At 35.4% G+C, this 25,341-nt stretch overlaps 2 protein-coding genes across 2 annotated transcripts; both read left to right on the forward strand.

Annotated features, from left to right (window-relative positions):
• Positions 1–21,773: 21,773 nt before the first annotated feature.
• On the forward strand, positions 21,774–22,636 carry LOC140167569 (craniofacial development protein 2-like). Its single transcript, XM_072190869.1, has 2 exons — positions 21,774–21,856; positions 22,153–22,636. Exons 1-2 carry the CDS (start codon positions 21,774–21,776, stop codon positions 22,634–22,636), a joined length of 567 nt encoding a protein of 188 aa, XP_072046970.1.
• Positions 22,637–23,142: 506 nt separating this feature from the next.
• Positions 23,143–23,565, forward strand: LOC140167570 (uncharacterized). Its single transcript, XM_072190870.1, has one exon. The coding sequence runs from the start codon at positions 23,143–23,145 to the stop codon at positions 23,563–23,565; it is 423 nt and encodes a 140-aa protein (XP_072046971.1).
• Positions 23,566–25,341: the final 1,776 nt, after the last annotated feature.

Consider the following 25,341-nt stretch of genomic DNA (forward strand, 5'->3'; position numbering starts at 1 on the left):
TAACGAACAAAGCATGGTATTATTCCACATATATTTCGGGCCAACAAGACACACACTCTCCCTTGTTATGTATTGTGTTGTACAAGACTGAGCCAGTTGTCTACTATGGGCTATTCCATTTAATATCCACACTACCCCTGTGGAAGATAATGGGAATATCTTCCACAGGGGGAGTATGAATTTCAAATGGAATTAACACGTTAACCAATTCTATTTTGAAACTCGCCATCTCTCTGTGGAGGATTCAGGTTGAATTTTTCTCAGAGGGTGTATGAAATTCAAATGAAGCTGTCAAATGTGTTAATTCCATTTGAAATTCATACTCCCCCTGCCCCCGTGGAAGTTGAATCCAACATCTTCCACAGAGGTAGTGTGGATATTAAATGGACTAGCCCAATACTGCATACAGCTTTGTTCAAGGATATTTTGCTATATTGATTACATGAAAATTACAGGCCTATTATGTCAAATCTGCCATGTTGTAGTTAATTATTACCAGCAAGGAGTACAACTAGATAGTCTTTCATTTGGTAAGGATTTTGCGGGCTTGTGTGTTAGCACAACATACTTTACATATTTTATGTTGGCAAGTAAACTAATATTTTTGACACTGTCATTCCTTCTTTTAGTACCCCCAATCGTCTATTCCAGTTGAATTCCATACACCCCTATGGAAGACATGACCTTAACCTTCCATGTGGGGAGTGTGAATTTCAAATGGGTTGATGCCATTTAAATCTACACTCCTGCTAGTCAAGAAGGAGAACAAAGCCAATTGCTTGAGTGAAAAATCGAAGACCGGAAACTGAAAATGCGATGTCTGTCTCAATGGAAAATTGCACAGAAAGACTTCTCACTATATACTGACCTATTCATAGGCGTACCTCGGTTTGAGGTCAAGCTAATAATCATTGCGGTTAGTCCATGGATATATGTGCGAGTGCTTATAAAGATCAATTCCTTAAGTTGATCAAGTTTTTGTGCTTGGGTTTTGTTTTAGTGTCAAGTGCATGGACTATTTGCAAACAGCCAAAATCCTGGTGCTTTGTATGCTGTGAATTCTCGCATATTCATGCGGGCAGATTGTTCGATTTTGCATGTCTAACAATCATGCCAGCATTAAATGTCTGCGTTTATGCGAAAGACAGTAAAAATACATAGTATGTGGATAGCAGTTTCGTCTATCGCACTTCATGATCAGCCCTCATTAGGGACCTTACCTGCTTGAGAATAGTCTGTAGTAGTCTGTGACCATTGTTATTGTTGATCCAAAAGTGCAATAGATGCAATCTTTTACAATTGGAATGCAGAAATAATCTTGAACTTTTTTCAAACTAATAATAATTTATTCAAAAATCAATATACTAAGTAGAATAATTTTATTAGAATTTTAAATTGTTATTTTTTTTTTTTAGTGAAGTTAAATATCACAAAAAACTTTCTGCAACTTAACAGATATTGTATAAGCCACGAGAGTCAAGACGCTTGATTGGAATTGACTTGTACTGTATTGCGAGAAATTTCTTTAGGTTTCATTCATTATGAGTCAATTATAAGTCAAGCCTGCTCTACGTACTTCCAGTGTATATTTTTCATAGAACTTTCATATATCTTTAATATAATACTAAGTAGTAGTAAGAAGCACATTTTTCTAAAACGCGTACAACTAGGTCTCGATGCGCTGTTCTTTTGAAGGAAATCTATTTTTGTAGGAAGAAAAATACTATACATTAATTGCTCCTGAATACCATTATTTCATGTACTTTGATTCTGCAACTACCATTATATTTTGCTTACCAAGTTACACAATGGCCTCATCCCAATGGCATAGTCCAATGTTCATGAGTATACCAGGGTCTATTATAATAATGTTACCATAGACCCTGGTATACTCATGAACATCCTTGCAATTTTATTTCACCCAGACATGTCGGAGGTAAATAAACAAAATAAGTACAATGTATCCAAGTATAAGTAAAAAGGGCGCCTCTGCCGAATGCTGGTGTGAGACTAATTCTAAAACTAGAAAAAATAATTATGCTCTCCATAACATAATTGGTAACTGGTGGTATTGACTGTTTATGAAATGAAAGATTTTGGGCCATGAGAGTTACTATCTGAAATGATGTAGTAGGCTTGGTCTCACCAAAAAATTATTACACCATTTTCCACTCTGATGTTGCAGTGACATCAACATGATAAGGCCTATTTCGTACATGCATCTATGCGGTGTCTTAAAGCATGTGCACGCCAGCGCTTTGAGCAAATGCTAGCGATTTGAGGCTGCATCCACATCAGGGTGAAAAATAGTTTGCTGAATTTGATAACAAACATGGTAGTATGGCTGAAATAAGATTAATAGTAAAATTATTATGATAGTATAAATTTGAATTATATTATAATCCGACCTCAAGTGCCTGTAGATTAAGTATAAGTCCCCTTTTCATACCAATGTGTTAAACATATATAAATGCACATTCTCTCTTAGCTGCATTTTCATTTTGCTTGTCTGGTATGTACTTCAAGATGTATCAAACCTCTCTATAATTCGGAAAGGTACCAATGGCGGTGCCAGGGGGGCAAATTTTTTGCCCCCCCCCCAGTCAGAACTCTTGCCCCTCCAGTAAAAACGAAAACTACCACTTTTTGCGCAAAATTTGTTGATTTTGCCCCCCCCCTCGAAATCCCCCCCCCCGAAAAAATTCCTGGCGCCACCACTGAAAGGTAGACAGTAAGGGAGGTCATATTATCAAGAATGTCTGAATAGAAGGTCTTTGGTGCAAATCTTTGCAAAGGTATGTTTGCAGATCAAAAAATATTTATGATTGCAAGACTACAGGCTATATCTAAATGATTTCAAATGTAGCAAAGTTTGAATACAATTTTGTTTTTCTCTCTCACATTTTCCCATGCACATATGTAGAGAAATATGGTGCTAAAGTTTGGTCGGCTGATAATTGGCGAAAAAATGAAGACTTGTAGCATTGTGTATCGATATAATATGGTGTGTGTGCAGTTGGGTGCAGCACTACAGTACGCATTGTGTTATGCGTGACTGGCGCACATTTATGTGAATTTATGTGAGCTTAAGTTGTGACTTACTAATGTGCGCAGTAATAAAAACCAAATAATTTTTTGCCAATTATAAGCCATACAAACTATAGATGTCGGGTCATATCTGTGAATTATTTAATGTGCCTTAAGTATAAAATACAATCAATTTCAAATATATTATATATTATTAAACTATTGAAATTTTATTAGAGTTCCTGATGTTACAGAGGTTTATCATAGAAGATGAAGTAAATTGTGCTATTCAAATTGAAATCCATACATCCCCTATGAAAGACATGACCTCAGTCGTCCACACAGGGAGTGTGAATTTCAAATGGGGTTACCTGAATGAGTGACTCTTATTTTAAGGTCATGCCTTCCATGCAGGCGGTTCTTCCAAGAAACATCCGTTGGTTGCAACACATAGTGGTGTATGTGATGGACAAAAAATGTTTCCGAGAAAATCATGTTTGAAGAATATGTTACTAATAATGGAGTCAATACATCTATTTTTATTTATTCAAGGTTTATTAGAAAAATGCATTTCGCAGCCAAAGGCTGAATTACATACATTATATTGCACATATAAAATTACATAAGCTAAATAATAAATGGCATATAAATATAAATTGACAATATTTTTAAACAAAGACACTTCAAATGCAAATAACCTTCCTTGCTCACTCATACAAGCTGCCACTCACATTAACACAACTGCAACACACATTCACGCCCACTTACACCCATCACACTCACCAAATACCACCAATAAATAATTGACCTACACAATTACCAAAACTATCTCCACTATTATCTCTCAGTGGCTTAAATGGTTTTGAAATCAAAGTTTAAGGTTCAAACTATTAAACTGTATCTTTAATAGGAATAACCATTATAGGCTATAACTAGCTCTAAACTTATAATATGTCACTATGTGAAAAGGAAAATTTGAAAAAATCACTCTACGCCACTATATGTTGTGACAGACGAATTGTGTTATGGTACGAATATGTAAATTTATCCTAGTTTGGTTGTATTGTCATTAAATTTTTGGGTCTGAAATGTACAATCTAAGTTTATTGAAAATGACAAAATCTTTAGGACAAAAATAATGAAGATGTATGAAGTATACGGTATATGTCAAGGTCGGTTTGATTTTTGTTGCAAAACAAAAAAGTGATAAAAATTTTATTTTCATATTTCAGGGGAAAAAGTATTTCACTTTCCGGAAATTCCAATAGAATTGCTTTTGGAAACAGTTTGTATTGCAAGCCTAATGTGCTATTCCATTTAAAATCCACACTACCTCTGTGGAAGATTAAGGTTTTGGAAATATCTTCCACAGGGGGAGTATGTTTTTGAAATGGAATGAACACATTAGCTGAAGATTCAGATTGAATCTTTGTCAGAGGGTGTATGAATTTCAAATGGAGCTGCCTAATATGTTCATTTTCCATTTGAAATTCACACTCCCCCTGTGGAAGATATTTTCAAATGCTCTTGATGAGAGGATGTTAATAAAAATAAGGAAAAGGTGTTGGGAAAGCTCTTTTTTGCCAAAAATGTAACATAAAAAATATAATTCAAAATTTTGTGAATAGAAATATATTGTAAACAAGGTTTATTGTGTAAACGTTTATTTTCTATAAATGAAGGAAAGTTTAAGTATTGTGTAGAGTGAAGACGTTTGTAAAGGAATGGTGTGCAAGGATGGAAATGGAGAGAAGTTTTTTTGTTGGTCCCAGTTTTTCTTCATCTGAGTTTTGTTTTGTTAATTAAAATGCCCCCCCCATTTGGTGCATCTGTAGCATGAATGTGTGTCAAAAAAGGAGATGGAATCACAGAAGAACCATGCATGTTCCAAAGGCATAGAAAAGCTCCTTAATCCTAACACCCTCAAGTTCTTTGTGGCGAAAGAAGATGAAGAGAACATTGTTTTCTCTGGTCCGGTTTTGAACCACCAAACCCTTCAAGGGCTAAGCACAAGAGCAGGGATTGCAAGCCACAAGTGTTTACACTCCCCGGCTATCGTTTTTATGTGCATGTCTGCTCGACTAATTGTGCATTCTGATCACATGGTATGCTTGGGCTTGCAGCTGCTTTATGCTGTGAGGTTTTTAGATGTTCAGTGGTGTTATGGTTAATGATATAAACACAGCCAAATTAAAAAGTCTCCACTAGTTCCATTGCACAAATTTCCAAACAACAGTTCCTATGCGCACAATGATTAAACGTTTCATATCAAATTTGGTATCAATCTTCGAAGGAAGGTGTAAAGAAAATTATTATATAAATTATTTTGCCATAAACTCATCAGACTCTGATTAAATGGGGATGGAACTAGTGGAGACTTTTTAATTTGGCTGTGTTTATTTGGACAAGCCACACCCCAACTACCTTTAAAGTACTTGCATAAGTGCTGGGTGCTGATTAACCCTTTGGGTGCGGATTTCGAGTGGAGTGACAACTTTGAAAATGTTACAATATTGTTACAAAAAATTATAATTATTAAAACTCATTACTATATTTGGCATCGGCATGAAAAATGCATTAATATGAGTCCAAACAACCCTAGTATCTAAAACGTCTTTTGTGTGGTGAAGTACCTGTGTGCAAAGAAAATGACAATCTTTGGCATTGGTTAGGTCATAAGTTTGATATGAGGCATATTGACTTATGTTATGTCCTGACCCCCTCAGAAAAAATATCTATTAAAACATTGATCTTGGTTTTTGCATCCTTATATGAAATGAACACGTCAACTTTTAACCCACCAGATGCCCCTTGTATCCACTTATTTAGTGGCTCCATTGTTGCATCACTGTTTCTGCCAAAGAAGAATGGCAGTTTACATTTTGAGAGCGTGCACAGCTTAAAACATGGAAGTGGGGTTCTGATTGGCTGATTCAATGGACTGACAATCATAACAAGTGATGCGGTAATCTGATTGACCGATTACCTGTCAAAACGTTGGTCGGCGTTAACAAAGCTCCGCATATGACGCTAATTAACAAGGGTGCTGGCGTCAATCTGAGCAAGGGACTGCCATTCTTCTCTGAAACCAAGTGTAATTAATTCTCCTTGCTGTAGACCTCTCCTCTGAATCCAATGGCTCTGCTATTCCACAAATCTCCTTTGCTGTAACCCAATGCATCTTTTTCTTGTAGAATATGACTTTTTTGTAAAGAAATTTTATCTTTCAAAACATTGATATAAAGATAAGCTACTTTTCCTGTTGTATTTTTTATCATAGTACATTTTATTTCTGTAATATACATATTATATATGAACCTTTTTTTGTACTATAGCAACTTTGTACATAATGATATTGAGCTCTGTGAAAAAAATTTCCATTGTACATTTTGTGACCACATATTGTATATTCCCATTGGCCTATAAAGTACCTAGATTTATGTACAAGTGTAAATATGATTCTCATCGTGTTGTTTTCTTTCATTATTATGCATTTTGTTTCTTGATAAATGAGAGACTGTACAATAATACTGATAACAGAGTGCTGTCTTTATAGCGTCATTAAATGAGTTGCATGTTTTTGTGTAACTATGTGTATAAAATATATATATGAGAGTTTTCTCAGTGTTCTTTGTGATTTAAGGGCTCTGGTAGCAACATTTTGGTAGTATGTTTTAGGGACATAAGAGCACATCAAACATCGAATTGCATTCTGAATACGAAGAATGTTCTGATGATATTGAAATTTTCGATATAATACACATTTTACGGCAAATAATTAAAATTTATATTTTTTATATTTTACAATCCTCTAAGTAAACTTTATAAATGTAAAAACTTTTTTTTAATTACGTCTTTTGGGGGAAAAATGAATATCTTCAATATGAATGGTCAAAATTTTCAATTGATCGACGGCTTTTCATCCCAGCTACATATATTTTAAGTAAATATCAGTATTTGATATCAGGACATACCTCGTATGCAGAATGCAATTCGATATGTCTGGTGTACTCTCAGCTCCCATAAAAAATGCTGTGCAAACGACAATATCTGATAAGGGATGTTCAGAGATTCGTCAAATCAAACTACACTTCCCCACACATTTGTTGCTCTTTTTGAATCTTTAATACTAATGTTGTAACTAGCCCCTACAAAAGACTCTGCAGTTGTTTAATAGTCAAGTGAGACAAAGATGCACTTTTATTTTTTTTCATATTTTGTCGATATTTCTGAAAAGGAAATGGTTTACAGGTATTTTCCCGATTTATCAACTATTGTTATTAAGCAACTTCAGAAAATTTTCATCAGATTTTTTTGGTCCTTGACGGTTCTCTGACAGTCCCTTTAAAAAGAGGGTTTAGTTTTATGAGTTGGCAATATGCTTTTCCAGATGAAATCCATACACCCCCTATTTGAAGACATGACTTTAACTGTCCACACAGGGAGGGTGAATTTCAAATGGGGATACCTGAATGGGTAACTCCATTTGAAATTTGCATTCCATGTGTGGGAGATAACCCTAACGCACCCATACAAGGAAAGAAGGAATAAAGGGACTCCCTGGGAGAAAATGAACAAAGAAGTTGTCTGTTTTGGTCAGGGATGCGGTGTTTCTCTCTTCCACATCAAAACCATGCGTATATCATATCAATTTATATCACTTGGGATGAATCATTGCATCACATGGGGTATATGTACAATGCATATAATGTGTGTAGTACCTGTGGTGTTAGGGTTAAGGTCATGTCCTCATTTGGGGGTATATGGATTTCAACTGAATTGTGAAAAAACTCCCATGATATGTAGGAAATCAAAAATATAAACCATAACATACTATACTCTCCAACTCAAATAGATGTGAATTTATACAGGGGATTTTTATTGGAATGGGAAGTTCTTTCCTGGTTTCCTTGGACCCATACTATACTGCGCCAATAAAGTATCCTTACACTTGGAAAAATAATCATAATTCTAAAACTGAACAATATTGGGGTAAATTTGTTTTTTTAATAGATGCACTATCTAATCCTGTACATTATGACACCACATTGAATCCAATGTTACCTCTTAGAAGTAAAGTTACAAGCAATTGAATAGAAAAGGGTCCAGTTTTAAAAGTGACAAACTGGTCTATACAAGGCGCAAAAAGATCCAACAAGCGAAACAAAGAGACAACACGATTTCTTCAATGAAGCGTCATTTAAAGAAGTTTTATTTCAGTTTTTACTTCTCTATATTTTCATAACTTTCATTTTATTTGTCAGTTCTTTTGTTTCAGTGTTCTTTTGTTCCTTATGTTTTAAATTAAAGCCAAACGCATAAATTAGCCATTCACCACTCTCAAACCAGATTTGTGGTCTGTGGAGTTTTGAATAGGCCAGTTTGTCACTTTTCAAACTGGACCTTCGTCTAATCAAATGCTTGCAACTTTGCTTCTTGAAGTCACATTGGATTCAATGTGGTGTCATAATGTGCTGCAGTATTATGTATTAAAAATTATCTATTAAAAAAACAAATTTACCCCAATATTGTTCAGTTTGGAAATTGTGATTATTTTTCCAAGTGTAAGGATACTTTATTGGCGCAGTAGGCCTATATGACATAATATTATACTCTGCAGTACCAACTAAAGTAGGTGTGGATTTGTTGAGGATTTTATTGAAGTTTGTGGATTTCAAGGAAACTGCTCAGTGCCAGAAGTGGGTAAGTGCAATAGCTCCTCTAAAGCATTTTTGCAATTTACAAACAGTATATTGTACTCATCTACACATGGCAGCTATTGCACTTGCCGACTTCTGGCACTGAGAATAGCAGTCAATTTATTTAAATGTGAAACCATTTTAAGGCAGACATTCTGAGAAGGAAAAATAGAAATAAATGGAATCGGTTGAATTAATGTCATCGGTTTGCTTGTAATAGCTGCATTTGGTGAAGAGGGAAAACTTTTTTTTTTGTAGTTTTAGTTTTGATATTTATTTGTGTGCATGTATTTTGTTTGTACTAGTACAGGTGTGTTGTTTTTTATGGTGGTATAAGTGGCCTGATCAGATTCAACAGACAGAAAAGCTATAAAATACATCAGGAAATTGGTTTTGGAAAATAACTATTTAAATTACCAACCAAGTTTACTGGGGATGTAAGAGTTAAAGCAATAGTACAGTACATTTATATAGGCATACGCATGATTTCCGTGCTAGTTGATGAGGTGTATCTCGAGGTAGAAGCCCGGGGTAGAATAGCAAAATTGTGATTTGTGTTTTGATGCCACTGAACACATTTGTACTTCCATCAGGTACAGGTGCTAGTGCCCCCGGCTAGGACCTTTATTAAAATCCTACATTTCTTGATTCACAACAGTTTCACATTGACCATGCACACATTTTACACTATGTAGTATTAGATTAGCCTATATATAGTTAAGATTATTTAGATATGTCAAGTGTTTGTTTAAAAGTGAATTATCTATCTTCCCTCATTATCTTTCATTGGACTATGATCGCATCTAGCACATTGATGCGTGTATTCAATGACCGAATTGAAACTTAATGCTGTAGGTCGGATGGCAGGAGCCACATTTGTCAAGTTTGGGCAATTTAATTAAAAAACTCCTTTATATTAATGCATTGATCATGTAGGAAATGAGTCAAGGAAGCCAATAATCGCGTTTATATTTCCATAGGTCTTGCGGTTCTTAAGTTAAGACCAATAATATGTTAAAACAAAAGTCGTGCGTTTTTCCCCTCCCTAAAAAAATCATGCATATGGGGCGGAAATAACACCCCTTATATCAAGCATATAGAGGTCTCATTTATACAATCCATATAATTCCTCTTTTGTGTCATCTTTATTTGCCTCAATATTTGAGTTCAAACACCATTAGATCAATCTCCCCTCCGTCTTGCCTTAACCAGATATAGGCTATGGCATTTAATAGTGGCTAAATGAAAGTTACTTCCTTTCAGAACATTTCCTGCGTGCTGGATCTTTGGTAGGCATAGGCCTACTTACCATAGTCCTATTGCAGACAACTATTGCAAATTGCTGAAAGCTGTTATAGGCCTATAATAGGCCTACGGTCATGTTAGGGTCAACTTAGTTATATTGTTCTGACTACTGGTTTTGGCAGATTTCCCGCCAAAACACTTCCGTTATTAAGTTATTCTAGGCCTATATTGACACTAGCTTTTTATCTGCAATCTGACGTGGAAAACTGCCCTATGGACTGGAAGTTAACCTGAGTTTACACTCAAATCGCGAGCGATGAGTAGTTGGTTCCTAGCCAATGAAATAGATTGTTCTTACCAAAGCTACTTCAAACGAACCCATTCATTGGTCAAGATTTAAGTCACTCATAACAAGCGACTAATTCATCCGCAGATTCTAGGAAATCGCAGGTGTATGTTTACTTAATTATTCAAATATTGCAAGGACCCGGGGGTTGTCTGGTTTTTTTTTCAGAAATATCCCTCATTTTATATCTGAACTTTAAACTTTTCTCTTCAAAAATAGGAAGTGGAGGATTTTAAATTGTCTAAACTAAGCCTACTTGCGTTAAAATTGGTAATAGTAGCTTTTTGTGGGAACCCTGATAGGACTAAACTTTTGAAATTGTGTTGTGTGCAACCATGGAAGAAAGATGCAACCCACTTTTAATATCAAACACTGGCTATTATACTATTGAAATCTGAGACTATAGTATACAGGTTGAAATATGGTCCCGTGTTCCCTGACCACGTCCCGCGCATCCCCTGATTCTGGTCATGATAATGGGATCAGACCAATTCCTTGTAAACCCCTGGGACAAACAAAATTTGTGTGATGACACCGTTTTACTCCAGGTTTTCATACAGCCTTGCAGATCCGGGTGGAAGGGTTCAAGTCATTTACATGGAAAAGAAAATAATAGGAAATACATAAATAGCAAATGTATAATCGAAAGTGGTGAGGATGAGGAAAGGGAATTTTTTTGGACGCAATAGGATTCTGATGTAGGCCTACAGCCACGCACACAGAAGAAATCGGACGATATTTTACAGGTAAAACATTAATGTTTCTCATTTTGTTCTATATAAAACCGTGTTGCTGCAGAATATTGATATCTCTTCCCCAAGCTTCGGATCTCTTTGCGTGATCAAACATTCAAATTACAGTTTTAACTAAACGTTCAATATTTAAACTAGTCTGCATGTGATGAAACAATTAATAGGCTAGGGGCCTATAGGGTTTTTGCTCTTATTTTGCATATGAGACTTAAATTTGGTTAATACACTTAAATGTACTAGCTTTGGTTTTTCGGAATGCCCCCCCCCCAAAAAAAAAGGCGCGAACTGGGTATCTTATAATGCTGTAGGCCTATCCAGCAAAATTTTGACTATTAAAGTTTCGACAACACCAAAAGGTTAGTGAATCCAATAATTGTTGTTGTTGTTGTTGTTGTTGTTGTGTTGTTGTTGTTGTTGTTGTTGTTGTTGTTGTTAACAAATTTCCACTTGGGACTCGCTTCTTCCTCCACGATTATGCTACTATAGCTTTCGATTTTCTAAAATCGTAATAATCACAGTGATCATACAGCCTGGTACGATTCAGGTACGATTTCACGTTGTACAAACGCCCTCTATTAATAGTTGTGCCTTTTAATATCGGTACCAGAAGTTCAACAAAACTTGAGCTTGGCTTTTTATTCTGTGTATGGGTCTGTATTATTGCCATTGACTAAAAAGTTTCGCGTTGTTTGTTAGCCTCCACAATGCTTTAGAATAACAGTTGCGCACGAAGCCCTACTCTCTTATTACCGTAAAACCTCATCTAGGCCTACAAGCATTATGTAACGTGTCATGTCAAAAGGAGACACTTTTGGGCAGGTTATCAATTTTACATATATAGAGATATTTTGCTTCACAACGCCGTTTTCCCCAATGAAATCGGACATTCCTAAGCGAAGATATTGAGTTCGTAAGTTATGGTATTAAAAAATTGGAAATTGAGATATCAGCCTTTAAAAATATTATTGACAATGTTGAGAGTAGGAATTACCTTGAAAAATGTCTCAAAAAATACAAGATGCCAGTTATATTCCGGTCAGAAACTATCAGACAATATTTTTAACATTAATAACATCACAAATTCGCAACAAAACCAAATTGTGAAAAAATCACCCCGGGCAGATTTTTGGTTATTTCTCCATTTACGATCCTGCCCAAAAGTGTCTCCTTTTGACATGACACGTCACATATATATAGTGTTTTTGATGAAACCTAAGTTAATACGAAACAAGCGTGAATATCCCAATACAATAGATTGGTCTTACAATAATACTTGTTTGTATATGCTTGGATCTGTAATTTATTTGCTCAAACTCCATAATGGCGCCTGGGTTAATTTAGCTTTCATCAGAAGCACTCTATGTGCTTGTAGACGAGGTTTTACGGTATGTTAAGAGGTGAAACCAATATAGGCCTAGATAACGTAAATCACATTGAAGATTTTGTAAAAAATTAAAACTTCACTCTTTTGTGGATTTCAACTTTCACTCCTTGGTCACTCTGAATTAAATCGGAATTAATTTTCACTCTTTAGTATGTGATCACTGTAGATCACTGTTTTTTGTTTTGTTTTTTATACTTTTTGGGGGGGGGTAGGAATTATGAAGGGCCGACTATATTATGCGTTTGACTGACCCTACAAAAAAGGATGTTTAGGCTAACAAAAGTTTGTGTCCTGATCCTGTAGGTGGCCTGAAAACCTAACTGCGAAATGTGTGGGGGAACTCGGGGGGGGTAAATTTTAGGGTCGTATAATGGTAAAATATCCCCAAATTAACAAATTGTATTTATTGTAAAATTTAGGCCTATAGTGCAGATTAAGCTAGATGTGAAAATTAACAGTTAACGGGAAAATTATAGAGATATTTAGTGATTTCATATTTGCTTGTAAATATAATGTATTTAGAAAAAAAAGTCGATTTTTAGGCTAAATAAAATGTGTCATAACGCTTTGCTTGAAATGGTTTTTTTTTTTTTTTTTCTAAGAAGACAAAAATATCATAAAATAATAAATAATATTAAATAATAATAATAATAATCAGGGTTGTTGATTTTTATGATTTAAAAAAAAAAAAATCTGATTTTTAAAAATTTAAATCGGATTTTTTTATTTAAATCGTTATACCCAATGATAAAGTCAAAAGTATATCAATGGAATGTTAGTCATATGCACAATCCAGGTAGTTATAATAAAAAAAATCAGAACATGTTTTTACATGTGAAAATTTCAAAGAAAAATTTTGGTAAAATCATGGGGGAAACCTGTTGAATTCTGTACCTTGAAGATGAATTTTTAGCAACAGATAAAGTGACATCATAGGCCTATGAGGTATTTTAATTGTATCCATAAGTTGTAGAAACATTAGGAATAGTCAATTTAAGAAAGAAATTAACTTACATTGATCAAAAATGGTAAAAAATGGAAAAAGTTGATTAATTATTAACAATAATAATAATAATAATAATAATAATAATAACACGCAGGCTAGTAAGAAAACAAACCTACTTTATTTTTAGCCTATAGGCTGTTACACGTAACAATGCTGTCTTCAGTAGATAGCAGGTGTGCCCAGGTGTCTATTTTACCGAGATTCTTCCTGATTTCAAGCTATTTTGCATGCAGGGCAATTATGAATATAGCCTGCCCTGACCGCAGTTAGGGTTCATGAATTTCTTCCTGTACAAAACATGATTTGTATATCTGATATTCTTAAATAGTGGTTTCCCAACTCCCGACTTGAATATATTTAATTCAGCGTGTTAAAACGCATTATTCCCGCGTCCAGAAAAAATTCATTCATTATTGGGGATTAAAACATATTTATCAATAGTGAGTAAATTATTTGGTTTTGTTCTAATGAAAATTTCCTAACTATTACTGAACATAATTATTATCCTGTTTTGTCAAATGAAACATAGGTAAATCCTAATGCAATAAATTAAATTTTAATATTTGACAATTTTTTGGAAATAAAGGTCAAAAACATGCGGGTGTTTTTTTTTTTTTTTTTTTGTTTTTTTTTTTTTTTTGGGGGGGTACAGAATCGATGCTGAATTGTGGGTGGCACCCAAGGCATGTGCCCCCTCACTACGCCACTGACTATACAGAATCATGCAGCTGCCCCCCCCCCCCAAAAAAAAGAGTATGCTGTGAAATTATGCCCAAAGACTTGTATTGGGGTTATGCATTCTAATTTTTTTGGAAAACACATTTTCCAATATCTTTTATAACCAGTTATCAAATTTAACATAAACTATATTAAAATCATGAGAGTTTTTTTATTTTGCTTTGTTGTCTTTGCATATTTTTATTTTTCAAAAATTTAATAAACTACAGTGTTCTTCTTAGTAATAATAATATTGATCTTATAGGAATTGACACAAGGAAGCCAATAATCTCATTTACATTTTGAAGACCTGAGCGCAAAAAGACCGTAAGTCCACTTCGGCCCTTAAGGGATCTAGAATGAGCGTTTATTGCGTTTCGACAGTATTTTTTGTGGGACACGAGAGCACCTCAGACCTATCGAATTGCATTCTGAATACGAAGCATGTCTTTCTGATATCAAATAATTTTCATTTTTGAAAATCACACTATAATACAAATTTTATGACTAATTATAAAAATTTGATATTTTTCAAATTTTTGATATATAACAGTCCTCGAAGTAAATTATATAAATCTAATGATATATTCTTAAAGTGTATGTAGCTGGGAGGAAAAGCCGACGGTCAATTGAAAATTTTGACATTTCATATTGAAGATATGGATTTTTTCCCAAAAAGACATAATTTTTTTTGGTGTTTTGGAAAAAAAATCCATAGGCCTATATTCAATACGAAAGGTCAACATTTTCAATTGATCGTCGGCTTTCATCCCACCTACATACACTTTAAGTATAAATCATCAGATTTATAAAGTTTACTTCGAGTACTGTTAAATATCAAAAATATCAATTTTAATGATTTGCCATAAAATGTGTATTAAATTGCGAATTTCAAAAAATCAAAATTATTTGATATCAGAATGACATTCTTCGTATTCAGAATGCAATTCGATATGTCTGATGTGCTCTAATGTCCCAAAATAAATACTGTCCAAACGTTCATACCCCTTCCCTTAACATGTATACACTAAAGTTACGTATAGTTTCTTACGGTTTTATAATGTTTAATACCGTACATGTTCCAGGTTGAAAACATCATGAAAGGTTGTGAAAGATTTGTTTTGGCCCCTGAACATGTATAAAACATCACGAAACTATACGCAACTTTAGTGTATACATGTTGAGGGGCCAAGTGGACTTACGGTCTTCTTGCGCTCAGGTCTTCATTTTATAGGTCTTGCAATTCTTGAGTTATGACAAAATAATATATCAAAACGAGAGTTTTCACCCTTTCGAGTAAATCATGCACATGGGGCAGAAATGACACCTCTCTTTATATCAAGCATTGGGATCTCTTTTATAGAACCAAATACCATTCCTCTTGTGTGTCCGCTTTATTTGTCTCACTATTTTAGTGCAAACGCTGTAAGGTCATGCTTCCCTCCAACTCGCCTTAATCAAATAACTACATTAACGCACAACCATGGATCACACAAGAGGTGACTTTTTTTTTTTATTTGTGCACCCGTTCCACAAGTTGCGGACGAAATCTGTTATATGCTGTCATGTCCAATGTTGTCCAGGGACTTCCCAAACTTCCCGCATCTAGACCATGTGCAGCGCAGGACATGTATGCATGATTTGACCAAATGTGAGTATATAGCCTATATATTATATACAAAATATGAAAATATACCAAACTTATAACTTGAATTTATAACTCCATAATTAGTATGTAATCTTTTAAAATGTATAGTATTTGTGCTTAGATTTAAGTCTTGCGTGCGTCAGTGTCAATATGACTTTCAGTCCCTGATGATGATAATGATACTTGATATCCAGAGTATCGCGAAATTTAATAGTTAAAAGCGTGAATCACAATATCCACACAAAAAAGTGTTGTATTTTTAAATTATCCTATTAGGGAACAGTGACGTTTGCATATTATTTTTATGGGACATGAGAGCACAGATAGATACACCACACAGTGTCATCGACCCTATATCTTCATGGCAGAAATCGCCATGGTAGGTTGAATCCACAGCCACGATTGGCCATTTGGTTCAGACCTTTGAAGCTCTTTGAGACGAATAATTAGTCGAGGGACATGACTTAGGCTACTCACAATAGCCGGGTAATCGATCTTGGTTGTGCGTGATTAAGCTTGTATACCCCATTGAGGTCAATGGTCATCGACTTTTATACTGCCTAGTAGTGAGTGCAGCTGTACTACACGTTGTAGTCCATACAGGACCAACGCAATATAAAATTAGAGTTTTGGTCCGATTTTGAGTTCAAAGCGCACGGCCAATTTTCAAAGCGCATTCTAGCGACCATCATATCTGTTCAACACGTATTTTCAAGTGTATGAGACCACATCTGCATGGTTTCTTGAGAAAAATTCATTTACGGAGATATTCATCATTTTCTAACCCGGTATCCGAAGATTTTCGTCTGATATCAAAATCGTGCATAGCAATTCACGTGTATCGATCCCGTGTATTCATTTTAATGTGTCTGCTGCACCAAATAATTATTAGCCAGGCGGTGTCGGTGTTCACCATTCGAGGAATGTCCTTCTGAGTCCTTTTTGTTGTTGAAAATATCAATTCTTAATATTTTGCCATAAATTTTGTATTATATCGCGGATTTCAGCGACGTTTGCAAAGTATTTTTGTGGGACATGAGAGCACAGACACACCATACGAGGAATGTCCTTTTGAGTCCTTTTTGTTGTTGAAAAATATCATTTTTTGATTTTTGATAGTCATATTTAGTTTTTTTGATATTTTTGATGTTAATGTGTGCAATGTTTAAAAGGACCCCTTTGGAAACAAGCCCTTTTTAGGGCTTAAAGGGTTATCCTATGCATATCTGCAATTGTATTGTATATTGTAATTTTAAATGTAATTTTATTATGTTTTTATTATGTGAAATCTGTAAATTGAATGATATGCATGAATAAACACAAATCAAATCAAATCAATTTTTAATATTTGCCATAAATTTTGTATTATATCGCGGATTTCAAAAAATTATTATTTAGAATGCAATTTGGATTATTTGATATGTCTGATGGCTACAGAACGTTTTTTGGTTCTACAAAGAATTAACCCAATTGAAACCCAATGGGGTTCTTTATAAAAGAACCAAAAAAAAGTTCTATAGCCAAGAAAAAGGTTCTTAGTAGAACCTTAAGCTTGAAGAACCTTTAAGGAATCTTAAAGAAAGAACCCTCAAAGGTTCTAAGTAGAACAGAAAAAAAATGTTCTTTATCCAAGGAAATGATACTTTTTTCTACGTTTTACTTTTCTTAACTTTGTGATGAGTCCCTGAATAAATGAATTTGAATGTCCCCAGGCCTATTTAAATCTTTAAGGTTCTTTATATAACTTTTTAAGGTTCTTTTTAGAACCTTATCACTGCTTAGGGTTCTGCATACAGGACAAAAAAAGGTTCTAAGTTGAACCTTTTTTTCTGAGAGTGTATATACAAAAATTGTTATAAAAATAAGAGCATTAAATTTTTTTTCTCGTTTAATAAATGCGTATCACTTGTTGCTCGAGAAATTGTACAAACGCACTTGTACTGCATGAGATGTTGATGCGTCTAATGCGCCCCCCCCCCGCGGGACTCGTGCATTAGACGCATCCACCTCTCAGTACGCGTGCATTAGTTTGTACATTTCACTCCAACAAGTGATACGCATTTATTAATTTAAAATCCATGGTTCTTCCCAATAACCTTCAATGGTTCTCCTATAGAGGACAAAAGGTTCATTTTAGAACTTTCTTTTCTAAAAGTGTGTATATCATGCGTCAAAGCTTCAAAATAAAAAGTCCTGAGATAATTTCTCAAAATATCAAGAGCTATCTCAAGAACCACTGAACCAATACTAGGCTCGTTTGTACTAATTTTAATGCACTTGTCATGCTGAATCCAAACATGGTCATGACAATGTAATTCTGACATTTTTAAATTTTTGAAGAAAATTTGCGTCTGCCAATGTCTGCAGTCAACACCCATGTGCAGAGAGTTGAAAACGTCCTTCTCCTTCTTATACTACCCCCCTCCAGGCCTATGCATTTTGTTTGTTCATGCTCATCCCCCGGTCTACCGCCGGGCATGCCGGGCTCGTCCCAGGATAAGAAACCAAATCTCCTTTATATAATTTTTTTTTTATAGATAATTACAAATCCTAAAATAGTGCAAAATTTACACTGTCACTTTTTGCAATCACAGATTCTATGAATTGTTCATATACCAGAAACTTGCGACAAAAAACGGGTATTTAGGTGAATTTTGTGATTCTAGCTTCCTCTTTTTAACGTGTCTACATGCTACACCAGCATTTAATCATAATAGAGGCTTCGACATGAGAATGAGAAGTTTTAAGATAATTATGTTATATCAAGAAGTATTTCATGAACCACTGAACCAATACTAAGCTTGTTCGTACTCATTTTAAAGCATTTTCGCCAGCCCATAGGGCTGGTATCTAATTCTGAGATGGGATTTGTGTACACTAAAGATGAGCTAAGATTATAGTCTTCTTCTATTGGTATGAATTAATTTTTTTACTTCTTGTGGTGGAAATGTTTTTGATGCCTGCTAATTCGATTTGCAAGGAAAAGAAAGTATGTTTTGCCGTTTCAACGAACGAAAACGATTGAGTAATGCCAAAGTTATGTTTGAATTAATTATGACTTAAAAAGTTATCATAGGTTAGGCCTACACATATAAACATAAACTTGTTCAGCAATCAGCATATCCAAAAAATGACATGGTCAACAATTAGTAATTAGCGGGGAATGATCACTGGAACAAGGTCATATCAGTGGACTACTGAGCATAGCATGATGTTTGGTTGCCTGTGAGTGCATAATTGATATGTTGATAACAGATCTAATAATGTTGTAGAATCAAAATCTTCATTATATGGACCACATTGAAGTCAAAGTAATTAGCTATCCTATCCTGTATCGTTTTATGGATAAAATTGACTCAAAATGTTATTGATGATATTATTGCTATCTTTAACAGAAAACACACAATGCAGACTATTACAGAATGGAGTAGGTAAGATGCCATGTCCATAGCTTTGCAGGAGTTTCGGACTAACAATCAACACATTCAAAAATACAGTTTAAAAGTGAAGATTGTAGTGAATGATCATGCAGTCCTTTATCATGTGCTTGCCACTATCTACTTTATAGTAAACTATACATTGCGAAATAATATAAAATCATTTTAAAATAAAATGTGCATGTAAGTTGAGTTTACATAGCGAATTAACTAACAACTGCAGTGTATTTTTTGATTTTAATAATAAGCATGGGTAAAAAGCAGTAAAGACAAAAAAACAGAACAATTTGGAGTAATATTAAAGAGTTGACAGGAGTTATAGGAGTTAATGTTGTTTGCTGTTTCAGTGTGCATGTTCTCACCATTGATGGTTTGGTGAACTGTCATGTAACATGGATGTAAGCGTGATCCTAAAAAATGCCTTTCACGGTGACCCAAACTATTTACAAGACCTCTTCTGCATTGAGGCTGGCCTTCCCTTTTAAAGGAAATTTTTATTCATGCTAATTCAAAATATGGTCATAAACATGTGCAATTCTGCACCCGCATATTATATGTTAACATTACTAGTATAATGTGTGCCTTAGCCATCTTCATGCTTACGTATCAAAGCATCAATCGGTTTCAAGGAGAGTATAACTTAAAAAACAAACGGAAGAGGGCAAGGACTTAATGAATATTTAAGCTTATAAATTTTTAAGTTAATAAGTGCATATCACTTGTTGGGCGCGTCAAAATCTCAGCACTTTCTATTTATTTGTACATGAAAAGTCTCAATTTTAAGATATGTTCTCAAAATATCAAGAGCTATTTGAAGAACCACTGAACCAATACTGCAGAACCAATGCATTTTTATGGATGCATTTGCATACTTATGCGCAATTCTGAAAGTTTTGAACTTTTAAAGAAAATTTGGCATCCGCGTGGAAAGGGTTAACAGATTGTGTCGTTTTAGCCATCTTCATGCTTACGTATCAAAGCATCAATCGGTTTCAAGAAGAGTTAAGGCGGTACTACACCCCTGATAAATTTTGTGGCTAATTTTGCATTTTTTCCTCAAAAAATAACTACACACTGGTAACAAAAGTATATTATAGGAGCAAGGAATCCAATTCTTCACTAAAATTTCAATGATTCAAGACAAGTGGTTCATATATTAAGAAATGAGGTACATTCTAGCGGTACCTCTTTTCTTATCATAAATAACGTATCACTTGTTTTGAGTCACTGAAATTCAAGTCTAGTAACTGGATTCCTTGCCCATATTATATTTATAACTTTTGTTACCAGTGTGTTATCATTTTTTGAGAAAAATGCAAAAATAGTCACAAATTTATTAAGGGATGTAGTACCACCTTAAGGACTTAAAACGAACAGGACAGGGCAAGGACTTTATGAATATTTATTAAATGCGTATCACTTGTTGGCCGCGTCAAAATCTTACTCTCAGTTCTTTGTATTTTTTTTTCTTGAGCAACGAGTGACAGGGACTTACACATTTATTAACTTAATTATACACGAGAAACAAATCCCGTGATTTTTGTTATATTTTTATTACAAAAGACAGTGTCCTAAAATGTTGGAAATGTTGCAAACGATAACAAGTTCACGGATCAGGTGTATAGTACTTTGAGCTACTTTGGTCTAACTTTCAATATTTTAACCTACTTTGTACTGATTTTACAATAAATAAGTGATTTGAGACATAAATGATACTTGCATCTTGACTCCAGAAAATAATTTTCAAAAACCTCATTTGAATTTAGGTATTTAAGCCACCTACAGGAAACAAAGTTGGCTATTACTACGAAGAAAATTACATCAAAATCCCGGGATCAAAATGTCTACTGTAGCAGTCCATCAGATGTTATTTCCCATTCGACACCCCATTCCTTTTTAAAAGAAGTTTTATTTGGAAGCAAATCGTCTAATGTGTTTCAGGAACACTGCATGTCAAATTATTTTGTTAAATAGTTTTCTCTACAGATGCTAGATGCCTTATCACTAAAGTAAACAAATTACACTACAAATGGTCATGCTGGCTTTTATTAGGGATATTTGTCTCATATCCCAGCTTTTATGAACACCAATTATTATTTTGTAACAGAAAATATATTATACATTGGATATGTTTATACACACATTGCTTGATTATTGGGTGTTAAATGGCTGCATGCTGCGCAACTCCAACCTTGCTTTGCTCTCCCTACCTAACCCCTCTTTCTCCCTGCATGCCCTTACCTTTCTCCTGCATGCTACTTACCCTTTGCTTGCTTTGCTATTCTTACTATACAATAAGAGCTAATAAGGTTGTAGGCACAGGAGGCATTCCATCAGCCCTCTTGTTCCTAATCGCCAATCTATAGCTACCAACCCCCACGTTCTCGAAGATTGCAAGTCAATCGCGTATCACCTGTTACAGCTCTGCCTTGCGGCAAAGTTAACAGACGGGGGCTCTGGGGGCAATATTCTGTGACCTGAAAGGCTGTTGGAGCAGTCTTGATGGTTGCAGATGTTGCTTGCTGTAAGACATCTCAAGAACATCAAACCTACATCTCCAGGATTGTCTACAGATAGGAGGAGAATAAGGGTGAGGTAACCCTGACAGAAACCTCAATCGACAACACGCCCTGCCAGCGCGTCGATTTATGGGAAAAAACCTTCATGATTATGGAAAGTAGCAAAAATAGAGGCCGTAGAGCCCATGGCCAGAATGGGCACAGCTATCAACCACGCAGAAGCTGTAAATTGCCTAGTCATAACGCTCAACATGACGTCTTGAAGCCAAAGCCTAACGGAAACTCTCAAGATTGAGACGGGAAAAATGGCTGGACAAAAGTTGAACATTTGTACTTATAATACAAGGACTGCATTTGTACTTATAATACAAGGACTCTGAGAACAGAGGAAGTGTTTGAAACACTGTTGGATGAAATACAAGAATTCAAATGGGATATCATTGGATTAGCAGAAACCAAGAGAGAAGGACAGGGGATTGTTGAATTACAGGGAGGAATGTGGTTGTATAATCATGGTAAAACTGAAGAGGACACAGAAGCAAAAGGAATTGGATTTCTTGTACATCCAAAACTTACTGATTACGTCACAGAAATAAAAAGCTACTCCAACAGAGTAGCTGCACTCAACCTTCACTTGACAGGAAGAGACCAAATAAGCATCATCCAAGTGTATGCGCCCACTAGCGAGTACGATGATGAGATAGTAGAAATATTCTATGAAGATGTGAGTAAGGCAATAGAAGCCAACAAAGGAAAGTATACCATTGTCATGGGCGATTTTAATGCCAAAGTAGGACTTTATTCTCAGCAGCCAAAGGGGAATTATCCAGGACTGTGGAGTTATCACAAAAGTTGATATAGGAAGTGATCACAGAATGGTGAGGGCTAAACTTCATATCAGCAAAAGACTAGCAAGACTCAAATTTATCAGAAATGAAAAGAAAAGCAAGATTAACATCCTACGACTACGAGAGAAGAGGCCAGAATTCCAGTTGGAATTGAAAAATCGCTTTGAGGGATTAGACATTGAAGAGTTGGATGCAGACCAAAAATACCAAGCTATATCCAGCACTGTGATGGAAGTGGCAGCAAGTAGCTCCACAAGAGAAGAGGAGGAAGCAAATAACTGAGGAGGACAAAGAGATTGAGGCTCTGGACAGAAGGAGGAAAGAATTGAGAGAAATTACTGACAAATCAATACCCGAAAAGAGCGAATATAGAGAGCTCGTCAAAACTGTGAGGAAAAAACGTAGACAGAGGAGCAGAAAGAAGAGAAAAGAACAAATAGAAATCATTCTCAAAAGTGGAAGAGGACCTCAGCATATTGCAAAGCTGAACCGGAGGAAATCAAGAATGCACCAAATGAGACAAACAGACGGTGTCTTAACAAATGACAGGCAAGAGATACTTGATGTATGCGCAGACTTTTATCAAGACCTGTATAGTTCCAAATCAAATGAGGCAAAACCAAATACAATATCACCAGACATATCAGCTATACCAAGTATAACACAAAAAGAAGTGGAAATGGCTGTAAAGGAGATGAAAGACAGCAAGGCACCAGGAACAGATGAAATTACTAGTGATATAATCAAGATTGGAGGAGCAGGGATTACTCAACATCTAGTTGGGCTCTATAATCAAAAATTGAAAAAAAAAAGGATACCAGTTTGCTGGAAAGAGGCAAAAGTGATTCTCCTTTACAAGAAAGGTGAAAAAACAGACATAAAAACTACAGACCTATCAGCCTGTTATCACATGTGTATAAAATTTTCACAAGGATAATACAAAACAGGATAAAAGGAGTGCTTGATGAAAACCAACCAAGAGAACAGGCAGGCTTCAGAAGTGGATATTCAACAGTAGACCATCTACATGCCATCAACCAACTTATTGAGAAGGCAAATGAATATAACTTGAAGCTATGCATTGGATATATAGACTATGAGAAGGCCTTTGACTCAGTGGAACATAAAGACCTCTTTACAGCACTACGTAAAGTTGGAGTCAATGAGGGATATGTCCAAATTCTTGAAGACATCTACACAAATGCCACAGCAAAAATCCACATTGAAAATGATGTTTCAAAAACAATCCAAATTCAGCGTGGTGTGAGACAGGGAGACACAATATCCCTAAAATATTCACAACAGCAATGGAAGATATATTCAGAAAGCTGAACCTACAGGAGAGGGGGGGATCAACATTGATGGCGAGAAGCTTACTGATCTGAGATTTGCAGACGATGTAGCTTTGGTGACAACATCAGTAAAGCATATGGAGGTCCAGTTAAATGATCTGAATAAAGGAAGCAAAAGATTGGACTGAAGATACACAAGGGCAAAACTAAATATATGACAAACCACCAGTCAGAGGACGTCATTGTAGTTGAAGGCGATGTTATTGAAAGGGTGGAAGGATATAAATATCTTGGCCAAACAGTGAAGATGGAGGACAACACCAGGGAAGAAGCTCTGATCAGAATAAAGGCAGGTTGGAGTTGCTTTGGAAGATTCAAAGACATTCTATGTGATAAAAAGTTACCAATGTATCTGAGAAGTAGAATGTTCAACCAGTGTGTATTGCCAACAATGACATATGGGGCAGAAACATGGACAACAACCAAGTACATGGAACAGAAACTACAAACAGCCCAAAGAGCAATGGAAAGGAAGATGCTACACATTACCTTAAGGGATAAAATCAAGAACACTGAAATAAGACGTCAAACTCAAGTCAAAGACATTATGGTGAAACTCAAAGAAGCGAAATGGAGATGGGCAGGTCACCTGGCACGAAGGGAAGATAACAGATGGACTAAACGGCTAACAGAATGGCAACCAAGAACAGGCAAAAGATCAAGAGGAAGACAGAAGAGGAGGTGGCGTGATGACATTACTGCCTACATGGGACCTACATGGACAAGAAATGCAAGAGACAGAGAACAGTGGAAGAATCATGAAAGAGGGCTACGTCCAACAATGGTCGAACACAGCCTGGTGAGGTGAGGTGAGGTGAGGTGCTTGATTATTACAAGAGTCAATAAACATTCAATTAACTACAGAGAGTGGACTTAATTTTGTGCATTGTAGGTATTTTCTGAAGTAAATCGCCTATTGCAGCTTGCTGAATAGGTTTCTATACAGATGATATGCCTAATCACTAAGTAAACAAACTTAGCTAATTATACTGACCATAGCTTTTATTAACCAATCAGTTATGTGTAAGCTTGCATGTTTATTATCAGCATGTGATGGCTGTAAGCCAATTGCAAACATCATGTTTAATAAAAAAAAAAAAAAAAGGCTAAAATTTCCTACACTGAGCAGTCTCACTGCCAGATTAAATGTGCTAAATAGTCATTGTCATAGGGGACCAGCATTAGATAAAGGCATACAAACGAGGATATGAGATATTATTTTTATAGGAATATTTCCTAGCCTCTTAACCACATGGTTGGTGGGTTACAATAGCTATTCAAGACACAGGGTATGTAAGGGATAAACTGTGCATATGAGATGTAGTGGGTGCAAGTGGCATTAACGTTCACTTGCGTGCATT

The sequence above is a fragment of the Amphiura filiformis genome, chromosome 13, assembly GCF_039555335.1.
Source record: "Amphiura filiformis chromosome 13, Afil_fr2py, whole genome shotgun sequence".
NCBI classification, from domain to species: domain Eukaryota; kingdom Metazoa; phylum Echinodermata; class Ophiuroidea; order Amphilepidida; family Amphiuridae; genus Amphiura; species Amphiura filiformis.

What these genes read in the sequence shown, in the direction of transcription:
- LOC140167569 (XM_072190869.1), top strand. Translation starts at nt 21,774, where the DNA reads ATGTTGCTTGCTGTAAGACATCTCAAGAACATCAAACCTACATCTCCA. An exon ending in AGGAGGAGAATAAGGGTGAG is followed by an intron (nt 21,857 to 22,152) that starts GTAACCCTGACA and finishes TTATAATACAAG; the next exon opens with GACTCTGAGAACAGAGGAAG.
- LOC140167570 (XM_072190870.1), top strand. Translation starts at nt 23,143, where the DNA reads ATGAGACAAACAGACGGTGTCTTAACAAATGACAGGCAAGAGATACTT.